Raw genomic sequence first — 12,544 nt, forward strand, 5'->3', positions numbered from 1 at the left:
AACTGTAACTGTCTCATCGTAAACACAAAGTGCGTACTTGTTGACTTTTCAGCTGAACCTGTACTTTTTTACAGTGGTTTGAGACATAAGCTTATAGTCTGCATTAACTAGCTGGATTTATAAACAGAGAAGACCTAAAGAAAACTGGGACTTGAACACTGCAACACAGAGGACCATTCGCTGCTAAAACGTTATAACCAAAGCAGTTACTTCAAGAGCACGTTTCACCTGTCATCCATGAGGCTTCTTCAGTTCAGAACTGTTAAGATGACCTGAGTGACTGAGAACTTATACAGAGAAAGAGTTATAACAAAATCCATTTGTGAACACAGGCAGCAGAGGATCAATGTCAGCTGTGTACTGTAGTGTTAAATACATTTTCTCTAGGGACTTTGGCAGCTTCAATCAAGCGGCATAAACCTTGTTTTATGACTATCTATTGACCAAGTATGGCACCAAACACTCTATTTAAAATATTATAGACTTAACACATCTATATTACATCAGGTCATGTAATGTATTAGGGCAAATGACCTCAAACTTACAGAGATATTTGACTTTAAGCTCTTCAGAAAAGTACTGTGTTATTAATAATTTAAAGAGGCAATTTGAGACGGAACAGCAGGGGGACAAGGATAAATTATTTTAAAAACTTAAAATAATCACTATGTGAGTCTAAAACATCCCAAATGATAAAAGGTATGTAAATATCTTCTATGTCAAAGTCCGTAGAGAAAATAATCAATGTTTTTATCTGGACAGAGAGCAGCTATTCTGCTGCTGCCTTATTTGGTAGGTTTATGTCACTATGGGAAACCAAAACCCATGATTTCAAACACTGAAGTCACAGATCAACGAATGTAGACTGACTGGAAGTAGCAACAGAGGATTAACATCAGCTAAGGACAGTGCATCAAATCTGCTGAGAAGGTACAGTAGAATAATTGTTGATATCAGACTCTATCAGGGGTTTACAGCTAATTGGTCATAATCTGACAGAGCTAATATCAGTTGCCACTCAGTTGGAGTCCTGAAGAACGCAAACAGCAATTTTGGGAATATCAACAAACTTTCTTAATGCATCAAAAGGCTAATGACAAAAGTCATTATAAATCTTTTGCTCAAGTGGAAACCCAGTCAGTTTTTGTAAGCAACAATTTACAACAGGTAGTACATTCGATTTTTAAAAATAAAAACATTGTACCTTCCTGTTGCTGCGCTAATCTAACACCTTCCCTTTCTCTCAAGACATATCTCAAATCTACTCAGTGACTGAAGACACCGCTGTCTATTCACTCCTGTGAAGCACTGATGTCCGAACCTTTAAAGTGCTGCATCTGTCTGGATGAGTTCACCAAGTCTGCTTCCCTCCCCTGCGGTCACTGCTTCTGCCTGGCCTGTATCGGAGAATACTGGCGGATCAACGTGGTCTGTCAGTGCCCCCTGTGCATGACCGTGTTCCTGAGCAGACCACAACTTAAGACGGACCCCGCCACAGTGCCTGAGGCCCCGGCTGAGGTTGTAAAAGCTGGTGAGGTTTCCTGTGATCTGTGTGCAGTGATAAAGCGTCGGGCAGTCAAGTCCTGCCTGGTGTGTCTGGCCTCCTACTGCGATGCTCACCTGGAGCTACATTACCAGAGTGAAGATCTTGGGCGCCATCTTCTAATCAGTGTGGTGAAAAACTTGGAGGGCTCTGTTTGCAGGGTGCATGGAAAACCTTTAGACCGCTACTGCAGAAGTGACCACGCGTGTCTTTGTACCATGTGTGTTCAGACAGAACACAGGGGTCATCACATTATTTCTGTCCACAGAGAAGCAGCAAAAAGGAAGGTACAGTGCTGAATAACTGTTAGACTTCACAACATAGAAGCAAAGTAGCCATAGGAAATTAGGTTTATGCTAATGTACTATGTCCTTGTGCTCCCTCTTGCAGATTAAACTAAAACGTCAAAAGACAAAGCTTGAACAAGTCATAAAAGAGAAGTTACATCAAATGGAGAAAATCATATTGTGCAGAGGCCAATGTAAAGATAATCCAACAGAGGCCTGGGCCGAACACAAAGAGCTGGTAAAGCAGCTGGAGGAAGAAGTGTCTGAGCTGCAGAGGAGGAACACTGAGCTGGAGCAACTTTCACACACTGAAGACGACCTGCACCTCCTACAGGTCAGTGGAGGCACCTGCAACAATCCATGCATAACAACAACAGTCAAACTAATCACAGATTTTTACCTGATGATTTGATAACCTTTGTCTCCACACAGAGACTTCTACACTCTCCTAACAACTGAACATAAAGATTCCTGGACTGAACCACAGAGGTCAAATATGGCTAACTTGAAGGAAAAGGATTTTAGTTTTCTTTGCACTATTAAAACATATCAAACACTGTATATTTGTTTTCTTTGTGTCAACAAAAATGTGCAATCAAACAGGTAAACTGTGTTTTTAAATATCGAGTTTGGTTTCACTTTCAATTCAATGCTAGATTCTCTGGTATGCTGACTTCCTCAATAACGAAAGTACTTAGCTCTTACTTTGAAAAGAAACTTACAGCACAAAGGAGGTAGGACTCACACACACACACACACACACTAACAATCACACAGAGTCACACACGGAGTAAGACAGACGGAAGTCACAATCTTCTGACAAGCTCTAAGGTAAAACAAATTTTGATATACTGTGAAAAATAACTACTTCTGTTATTACGTGATTATATAGCATGGGGTTGTTTTCCTTTTTATTTCAAAGGGAGTCTTTTTTCAGACTTGGACGTTTTGTGTTGCATATCATAGATAGAACACATCTTTATGCAGGTTATAAAGATGCGTCTCTCATAAGTTTCACAGATCATGATCTGGGATTTTGCTCTGCTTTTCTTGTTTCATATGATTTGTAATTTCTTAAATACATTTCCTGTAAAATAAACCTTAAACATTAAAAAAGAACTATTCTAAAGTCAAGTATTTCTCAAATACCTATATAGCAGAATGGCTGAAAATAATAGAGAATCACTGCTTTAAGGTGCCCATCACCTTTGTGAGCAGGTGGCAATTAACTTCTTTAACCACCAGGCAACCACTGCCCCACCATATCGGTTGATATCAGAATTGGAAATTAAGTGTTAGCAAAATTATTATCACCAACTAAACATCTTTCCTGCAAAAAAGTTAATCACATCAGTTGACCAATAAATGACCTGTTTCATTTTTTTAGCACTTAATAAACGTGTGATTGTGTTAAGATGACCAAGTAATTGATGACATAACTTGACAAATGAAACATTTCATTCATTCTCTTTTTAGTTCAACAACTTTTAACATTAATTGCTTGGTGACTGGAATGAGGCACTAAATGAAACTGGGTTCCTGTTTATAATACTTTTGTAGTGACTTGAGTAGGAACAATGCATGCACTCTCTTTTTTACTTGTATTTTTTGAAGTAGACATAAAAAAGAGCAAACAACGATCTGCTATTTTTTCTTTTTGCATTGTGTTGTGCACATAACTTCATCTGGTTTTGGAAAGTTGTGTCACCATTGCTTAAAAAAACAAAATCGAGGACTAGTCCTGCCGTCTGACCAGTAATCATGTTATAATGTCAATGCAGATACAAGCACCTAAAGAACATGAGCCTCCAGGTTTGCTCGTGTTGTGGTTGGTCCAAGGTGACCTCATACAAGGGCCTTCGAATTCACCAAGGAAAGATGGGATGCACACCGAAGGAAATAAAAATCTCTAAAAACCTGTTTGGACCCAGCAGCTACAGTCCTGATTTCACCTCGATTGGTCCAACAATCCAACTGCAGGAACCGGTGAAGGACATTTTCCCCACTTCCTTTACCTTGGGTGAGCTTAAGATTCCCTCTGAACTTTTTCATAAAACCACAGCCATAAGGTATATCAATAAAAACTATTTTAGTCACTTTGCTGGGAGAACCTGAAAGTTTGTCATTTTGGAGACTGACTAGGGGACATCAGTGATTTTACTTCACATATCCAATGGTGCTTTCATCATATTCAGTTCAGATGTTTACAGTTCCTCATTCTGAAGAATGTGGTGACACAAACGAAAGTTAGTGACAGTTCATCTGTCCCTCAGCTCATTAGCTGGTAACAAGGTAACTAATGTGTCTGTTACTATGGTGCCTGCCACCTGGTGGCAAGGAAATGAAAGACATTCATTTCTGATTGGTCTTTTGAATTGGACAAATTTGTTATGATAATGTCAGCAAAAAAACAAGTTTCTGCTTCAAGGATGACAGTAGAAAAACATCAATGCTTTTTATCTATTGTAATCACTATTCTTATTACAGTACATAGCAGGCAGCTGCTCAGCTCTCAAAATTACAATAGAAGAATAGCTTGAATATTCACAACAGAATCTAATTGTCTTTTATCTCTGAACCAGATCCATCATCAGACATCAGTCTGCAGACCTGCTACTGTGGCTGGTCCAAACTGACAACTTACCACGGCCTGAGAACTCACCAAGGGAAGATGGGATGCACACCCAACGGAACGAAGATTTCTGAGTTCAGATTCAGCCTTCCTCCAATTACTTTTAAAGAATCCACCATCCAACTTGAAGAGCCCACCCTGGACTTTTTCAATACTCCTGTAAAGTCTGGTAAGAGATGGAATATTCTGTTTTAACCTGTGCACTTTTAATTTAATTTATTCCTTTTAATTTTTCTAAATTTCTTGTTAATCTTTGGTAGTGTTTAACTGAAAGAACACAACACTGATTCAAGACAAAAACAACAACACTTCCTATGTGATCAATGTTAAAAGAAGAAAATGCCTGATAAGCAGTAAAAATATTGATTATTATATGGAACCACAGAGCCTGTTCTCATGGTTACTAATAGGAAAATCTGTTAAGGTGATATAGGCTACTGTTAGTGACCAGAACAAAGGTACCAAAAAGGTTTAGAGAGTAAGGGTGGAATAGAGTGATTACAGTTGTATACAGTACAGTAATTCAAAACAGCCTATGAGCCAGAATTGAACATTTAATGACCTGCTATGTACCATCCCAAACAGACTCATCGTCAGGTGTGAACCTCCAGGTTCTTGGCTCCTGTGACTCAGGGTTCACCACACACCAAACTCATCAGAAGGAATGCATTTTAGAAGACACAAAAGTCCTGGAGGAGAAAGTGTCCAACTGGAGAGGTCTTCAAGTCAAGACGGAGGTACGGTCAAAAGCTGCACTGTGCAAGCTCTAGTATAACTGCACAGTAAACTGTCTCTGATCCAGTTTCCTGGGCATAACACATTTTCTCATATAACCTTAATGGACGTCACCTAAAATAAATTCAAAGCATTAGTTTGCAACAGCTATTGTTTTCTAATAAGAAAGACTGAAGCATGAGCACACTTGCATGAACTTACTTTTCCTTCCACAGGCTCCCTCCTTCCTGCACACCCAGAACACCCAACAATTTCCAGCAGATGAAGTCCAGACAGATAGTGTGGAAACATGTAAGTGCTGTAGCAAAAAGGCAGGGGTGAAGTAGAAAAGTGGGTATTCATCAAAGCATCCATGTCTTTTCCCATTTTTGAATTGTGATACAGGACAAAATGTGTTATTCTTTTCCTATTTTTTGTGCAGGATTAAACTCTTACAATGCAGTGCAAGTAGAACAACAATTATAAAAATGCTTAAATAATAATCACATTCATCCCTACTCTTTTTCTTTAGTTTTCCTCACCCCCCAGCATTCACAACAAAGCACCAACAACTCTGCTAACGTTCGACGGGCACTCAATTTCTCCACTGGTGCACAACAGGTACAATGTGATGGTACAATATGTGTAGATTTAAAAAATGAACGATTTGTAGGTATTCTTCTATAAAACATTAATTACCATTACCATTTAAAGTGTGGCTGTTCAACATTTGTTATTGTATCATCCATTGCAGCATGAATGCCCTATCTCACTATTGGGATAGGGCATTCCCAAAAAAGTGATCCTATAATTTAGGTTAAAAAACCACAATCATTCTATAACAACTAGGAATTTAATTTTGGAGATGAGTATATACCCACTGGATACACAGTGGACACCAGCTACACTTTGAAATACCTCTGTAATTCTTCTGGGGTCTTTAAATACAACCTTGTACATGATACACCGAAAGGTAAATCTTTTTCAAGGCAAAGCAAAAGATAAAGGTGGTATAAATATACATTTTTATACCATATATTTAAACAAACTATCTATTGAAAAACCTAAAGTCTGAATAATGTCCCCGTATCACCTTAAATCTTTTGCTTTGCCTTATATTAAATATTTACTTTTCGATGTATTATGGATTGACATCGGTCTTCTTCGGTGCGATGCTAGGCTAGGCTAAGTTGATTATACCCCACCCTCCCCCTCAATGTCTGCATTCATATTGCATTCTTCCGTTTTTAAAACTTACATTTCACCCGCTTCCATTCTTGTTACAAACGCGGTTAATTTTTCTTTTTCTTTTTTCACATGGACGTCTTAAAGCCTAAAACCAAAACTGTTTCCGAAGCGTTTCGTCATCATACTGACGAACCAACGGCTCAGGGGCTACAACGCCAGCAGGAGGTGTGTGGATCAGCCCGCTCTGAGCATTTACAAGTAATGGACACGGGAGGGCGACAAAGAATAGGTCAACCACATAATGTAAGTAAGCGGAAAGAACTAAAATAAAGAATACAGTATATACAATATGGTCATCTCACGAATAGAGATATCCCTCACTGCAGTGTTTTAACTGCTTAAATTTGGAAGAGTCCATACAGTCGGCCATAGATCTGAATGTCAATTGCAAGTTCAACTGACACTGTTCTGTACCACACATTTATATTTATTTATTATATTTATTTATTGTCTTAATCTTAGTCTTAGTCCTAATGTGTTTTTAAAAACAACTTTGAAATCCACAAACCTTTGGCTTGGGAACAGCAGTGGGGGGACAACAAGCGGGTTTGATGGGCAGCCAAGACTGAGTAAATTTGTCTCCTTTGGCACAGGCACAGGTGTTTGGCTGGCCTCCTACCACAACAGTTCAAGAGGCAGCATTTGGTCCAAAGGACATGGAACAAGAAGCTGAAAAGGTATTTCACTTCATCTTTCAACATTTGTATTTGGAACCAGCATAATTCAGTCAGGTTCAATAGCTGCCCACCGAGTCACTTTACTGACTGAAAACACTCATAAACATTCTAGGACATAAGAAAATGATAAATAAAGACATTGACCTGGCCTTTCTCACCCACCTAGACCATCAGATTTACTGTATTTAGTTTCATGCCTTCTTCACACAAGATGATGGGAGCTATGTAAACTCTGAGCCAGTATCAAGAATTTAGATAATACAAATGTCCTGACAGGAATGCGGTCATGAAGACTTTGAAAAATGGAAACCTGAAAGATTTCTTCCACTTCTTTTGATCAGTAAAGTCTCTGAGATAACAACAGATATTTTCTATCATCTATTCAAGGGAAGAAAAGACTTTAAGAAGGCTGAGATGCAGCAGAAAATTCTGACCAGGGAAAAGATGGTTGCTGAAGTCAGATCGTCTTTAAAGAACTGCAAGGTAAGCTGCAACTAAATGTTGCTTTTGAACAAAAAAACACTCTGTTTATTATTTGTGTAACCTAACTTCTGCCCTGGCTGTTTCAGGTTCTCTTAGATGCCCAGTGGGTGGAGGTCAACGACACATTCTCAGAGGTGATCAAAGTTGTGGAGAAGGCTCGACAGAAAGCCCTTCAGCCTCTAGAGGAAAGGTAAAGGTCTGCAGTTGATAAAACCCACCACTAGCTCATGATGAATTCACGATCTAATTCAGTAAGAACTAAAGTTCCACAGTCACATGACTACTTCAGTAGAAAAACCAGGGCTGGAGGTGAATTGGTGATGAAATTAGAAATGTGTGTGTAACCACTGCTCTGTACTACTACGTACTCACAGGAGGAGAACGGTGAAAAGGGAAGCACAAGATCTGGTCGAGAAACTGGAGAAAGAAATCAACCATCTCAAGAAGACCATTGAGGATTTGGACACAAACCCAGACTCACAGGTGACCTCTGACCTCTGATATCTAACCACACAGCTGTCTTTGACTAATATCTTCCACTTTACAACCAAAACATATTTACCTTCTGTTCACAAATCCCACAGTTCTCTCTGGATAAGTATCACGAGCGGATCAACGTAAAGCTTGATACTTCATTCTCATTTGGCTCTCTGAAAACGACCACGTCTGCCATGATGGAAGGCATTCATCAGAAACTAGAGAAACTCTCGACTGTGGGTGAGTGCTCTCCTATGGTGGTCGGATCTGTTAACAAAGATGCAGAAAAGGTTCAGAATCAGGCGGATAGAGCGGCTTTGTTTTCTTGAAGACGTTTCAACCTTCATCCAAGAGACGTCAAAGGTGTTTCTGTCTGCACAGGAAATGTTATGTCAAGGAAATTTTTTAAGAAAGTTTAGTTTTTAGACATATACTTCTTGTGTTCCCACTGTGGTTTAAGCACATTGATGTTTGATTGTTAGATTAAGACAAAGGCATCCCATAATCAGAGATTGTTGTTTTTTTTTTTTTGTCTTTACAGAACTCAGAAGATTCTCCAAATTCACAGGTGACCCCATCAACAGTTGGACATTTTATTGCTTGCCACAACTTTACTTCATCATATTAAAAATAATAATACAACAAAATAACTATGACTTGTTTTAGAGTATATTCAATGTATATCGTTCTGTTTTATCCCATCCCCTGGTCTTTATTTGTCCTTTTTCACACAGAAATGTGATAAGCATCATTTAAATGTGTGTGTTACCAGGAAATACTGACTCATCTCACCATTTTCACCCACTTGTTGGTTTTAATGGTGCTGTGTATGAATTCATCTGAATGATATGAACCTGGTTATATCTCTAATACTGTGATGTATTGCAGTGGAAGTGAATTTGGACCCCCTGACTGCCCACCAGTGCCTTGTCCTGTCTTACGATGGGAAGAGAGTCAAAGACGGAGGAAAACCCAAGACACTTCCAGCGACTCAGGAGAGATATGACATGTATGGAAGTGTCATTGCGGTCAAGAGTTTGACCTTTGGAAGGTCCTATTGGGAGGTGGTGGTGGGAAACAAACCTGGTTGGGACCTGGGTGTGGCACGAGGTCAGGCAAAGCGCAAAGGCAAGATTTCTCTAAACCCCAACGACGGCTACTGGGTGATTGTCCACTACGAGACGGAAAAATACGCTGCTCTGACAGCACCACCTATCAGCCTGTCTCTCAGGGAGAAACCCAAGAAAGTGGGCATGTTTGTGGATTACATGGAAGGTCTGGTGTCATTCTACAACGTGACAGCTAAATCTCACATTTACACCTTCACAGGTTGTTCATTCAGTGGTGAGATCTTTCCGTACTTCAGTCCTCATCTGAACCAAGATGGTGAAAATGCAGATCCTCTGATTATCTGTCCTTAAACACAGTGCAGGAGTTATTACAGTAACATTTGTAGAATTGGTGGTTTACATTGTAGGCATAATTTTAAATGGTAAATAACAGTCAACAATCAGTCTATGCAGATAAAAAGGTCCACTCACTGTGGGACTATTTGAATGGTTTAATGCATATTGAAATCACACTTTTTTCTTACTTCTTTCTAAGGTTCAGGGTTCTCGTTCTGTTACACATTTTGTAATCATAATTCCAACTATTATCATTCCATTTTTGTAGCATAAGAAAATACTAAATGTCCTTTCAATAATTGTATTTGATAAATAATGACACATTTGAATAGCTAAGAAACATTTGTATCTTTTTATCTTACTAAAAAATGCTTTAATAAAAGTCCAAAAAATATCAGTATGTGGTTCTTGTCTTGTTTGGTTACGTTTGGTTGACTGTCACTGGATGTTTCATTTAGCATTTGCAATTGTAACAACCATAATTTTATTTTTAGGATAATAAACAAAAAAAAGTTGAAATCACTAAGAAGGGAACTTGAATGAACTTACACAGACATATAATAACATTTTAGCTCAAATTAAGCAATAATCATCCCTAATTAGTCTAACATATCTAAAAATGAATACGCCGTTAGCACACTTTCAGGGTAACACATTTTCTTTAAAAAACAGTTTAATTTTAATTCTAAATTGCATTTCTATTTCTTTTAGATTCCATGGACTTTTTGTGAATTTAGGAAAAAACAGTGAATAAATAATAAAAACAAATTTATTATTTATTCACTGTTTTTTCCTTGAAGTCTTGAAAAAAGCTATTTAGTAGAGTGGGACTTCTCATCCAGGGTGGACACAAGTGCAGAAGGAGAAGGGACATACAGGACAAGTGCTAGGACAGGAGCTGCTCCTGTAGAGCTGGGACACCCCCGTTCTGGTGGTGCTCGGTAGCATTCCACCATACACACCCATCCACACTAACATTCACACCTTCAGTTCATTTAAAGTGAACATAACCCCAAAACAATATTTTCTCTGCAAGAGGAACTCAGTTTCCAGAGAAGCACCCAGCCACACAGAGGAGGACAAGCTAAAACCAAACAGCTATCTACATACTGTATACCAGCGTGCAGCCCACGCTGGTATACAGTATGATATACATGTCTTGGACACAGAAATGAAAAAAGAAAGAAAGATAAAATTAATAAACCAATTTGATGTTTATTTTTTTTATTTTAAACTTGATGAAGCAGAAAACCACTGAAGCTGCTCAGTCTGTTAGCTGCCCAGATGTGAGTATTTGCCACCAATTGAACAAAGACACTGTCACCTTGTTGTAGTTGCAGAATCGCAGCATTGGATCCATTATCTGCTCCATCGTGTGAAGACGAGTGGTCGTGGGTTCCCACCACACACTCACTGTTCTTGATCATATTCAAAGTGGATAGCTTGTTTCCTCCAGCGTGGTAGAAGAACGTGAAGTAGTAAACGCCTGCTACAGGTGCAGTGAAAATACCTGTGGACACATAAGACATAATAAAGACATATAAAATGGACATATAATAAAGAAGCAACAAACCAATAAGCCAAGCAATTACCTGTGGATGGGTTGTAGCCAGAACCAAGGTTGAGGATCACATTGTTGTAGACTAAGGTAGTGTCTGTGCTTAAAGGGCCCATGTGTCCAACGTAGTTCAGTAAAGCACTGAAACTGACCTGAGTGTTTGCTGTGTGTGGAGACAGTCAGAACAAACAGTCAACACAGAACTGACTGGAAAACAATTAGACTAAAAAGGTCTATTTGTGAGAAGAAGTAAGCAGATTTGTCCCCCAGATACAGTAGCATCTACTCTGTTCAGCTAAGCGCAGAATATGACGCAAAAATCATGTATTCCTAAAAAGATAATCAGACTGTTTAAAGGCCAAAAACACGCTGCACAAAGTACTACAACTCGTTCTTGATTAAGTATTCAATAAATTGTGAAATCGAAAAGAAAGAGAGCTAATATATATATAAAGACAACAGTGTAGATGGCTGCACAACCGACCGCAGTTCCCATGAGAAAACTTCCAAGAATCGTTCAATGGAATGAATCCCACCGCCACCGCCAGCACCCCGGAAAATAAACACACCACGATCCGGAAGCACAAGCCACGTGACTGCTACACGCGTGACGTAATCATAAATTCATTTACGGTTCATTAGCATAATGTACATCACATACTGTATACCAAGGGAGAAATCTGTTCTGAATCTGAATCTGTTCCTACAGTCCAGCACAACAGTATGTTCTACGTACCACTAGAGGGAGCACCTGTACCACATTTACTGTAACATATCTTAGGGAACGCTGTTAAAATACGAGTTTAAGGTTTAGTGCAAGTTAAGGGGAATTTCCTTAACTTGTTTGTATGGTGTTTTTCAACATTTAAGAAATTCGTTTTGAGAACTTGCCCCCTGGTGAGGAGCACACTCCTGTTAATTTATTTGACTGTCTTTTCTAAACTTTGGAGTTTTGTCAAACTACGCCAGAAACAAATATTTTAAGATTAAAAATAATGTTGAATGAAGTACTACACAGACATTACATAGACAGTACTATGTAGACATTAAATATGTGACAATGTGTTCAAATAACAGTATTAGACTCTGCAGTACCTTTGTTTTTCAGTTCTTCAATCTGCTTTGAACTTTCCTTCTGTTGGTTTTCCAAAACTCTTATTTTCTCCTCCATGGAACCAAACTGTTTCAACAGACCACAAATGTCGGTGCAGTCATTCTTCTCAGTGGTCTGTGTGTTAGCATATTCGGCAGCGTCCTGGGCCAGGGTCAGGCCACGTAGTAGAACCAAAGACCAAAACATCGTGCTGGAATTGTCAGAAGATTTGATCACTTCTCCTGCTTTTATGTTGACACGTTGATGTGAGTTAAAGTTCAATCGATTTTTCTTATCTGTGCTGTCTGTGTGGGGAAAAAAACTCCAACTGTTATCTATTTACAGAGAAACCCTGTCTGAACCTGTTTGTGTACGTGTAGGTGTGTGTGTAATCTCTAACTTCCATGATGAAGCAAACACAGGCAA

The 12,544-nt window shown here is 38.9% G+C and overlaps 2 protein-coding genes across 2 annotated transcripts; one reads left to right on the top strand and one right to left on the bottom strand.

Moving 5' to 3' along the window:
- The first annotated feature begins 699 nt into the window (after nucleotides 1-699).
- On the top strand, nucleotides 700-9,580 carry LOC103384916 (uncharacterized). The gene is made up of 16 exons (XM_025061226.1): nucleotides 700-1,830; nucleotides 1,934-2,164; nucleotides 3,246-3,253; nucleotides 3,612-3,850; nucleotides 4,413-4,631; nucleotides 5,048-5,199; nucleotides 5,413-5,488; nucleotides 5,709-5,797; nucleotides 6,509-6,667; nucleotides 7,018-7,101; nucleotides 7,489-7,584; nucleotides 7,671-7,774; nucleotides 7,959-8,067; nucleotides 8,169-8,301; nucleotides 8,603-8,629; nucleotides 8,950-9,580. The coding sequence occupies exons 1-16, from the start codon at nucleotides 1,312-1,314 to the stop codon at nucleotides 9,480-9,482; spliced, it is 2,778 nt and encodes a 925-aa protein (XP_024916994.1). The 5' UTR covers nucleotides 700-1,311; the 3' UTR covers nucleotides 9,483-9,580.
- Nucleotides 9,581-10,662: 1,082 nt separating this feature from the next.
- Nucleotides 10,663-12,340, bottom strand: LOC103384965 (complement C1q-like protein 2). The gene is made up of 3 exons (XM_008318690.2): nucleotides 12,121-12,340; nucleotides 11,060-11,188; nucleotides 10,663-10,977 (listed from the first exon to the last, which is right to left on the bottom strand). Exons 1-3 carry the CDS (start codon nucleotides 12,323-12,325, stop codon nucleotides 10,697-10,699), a joined length of 615 nt encoding a protein of 204 aa, XP_008316912.1. The 5' UTR covers nucleotides 12,326-12,340; the 3' UTR covers nucleotides 10,663-10,696.
- Nucleotides 12,341-12,544: the final 204 nt, after the last annotated feature.

This window comes from Cynoglossus semilaevis, chromosome 1 (genome assembly GCF_000523025.1).
Source record: "Cynoglossus semilaevis isolate Cse_v1.0 chromosome 1, Cse_v1.0, whole genome shotgun sequence".
Lineage (NCBI taxonomy): Eukaryota > Metazoa > Chordata > Actinopteri > Pleuronectiformes > Cynoglossidae > Cynoglossus > Cynoglossus semilaevis.

What these genes read in the sequence shown, in the direction of transcription:
- LOC103384916 (XM_025061226.1), top strand. Translation starts at nt 1,312, where the DNA reads ATGTCCGAACCTTTAAAGTGCTGCATCTGTCTGGATGAGTTCACCAAG. An exon ending in CAATACTCCTGTAAAGTCTG is followed by an intron (nt 4,632 to 5,047) that starts GTAAGAGATGGA and finishes CATCCCAAACAG; the next exon opens with ACTCATCGTCAGGTGTGAAC. An exon ending in TGGAACAAGAAGCTGAAAAG is followed by an intron (nt 7,102 to 7,488) that starts GTATTTCACTTC and finishes CATCTATTCAAG; the next exon opens with GGAAGAAAAGACTTTAAGAA.
- LOC103384965 (XM_008318690.2), bottom strand. Translation starts at nt 12,325, where the DNA reads ATGTTTTGGTCTTTGGTTCTACTACGTGGCCTGACCCTGGCCCAGGAC. An exon ending in TGAAGAACTGAAAAACAAAG is followed by an intron (nt 11,189 to 12,120) that starts GTACTGCAGAGT and finishes CTCCACACACAG; the next exon opens with CAAACACTCAGGTCAGTTTC. An exon ending in TGGCTACAACCCATCCACAG is followed by an intron (nt 10,978 to 11,059) that starts GTAATTGCTTGG and finishes ATGTGTCCACAG; the next exon opens with GTATTTTCACTGCACCTGTA.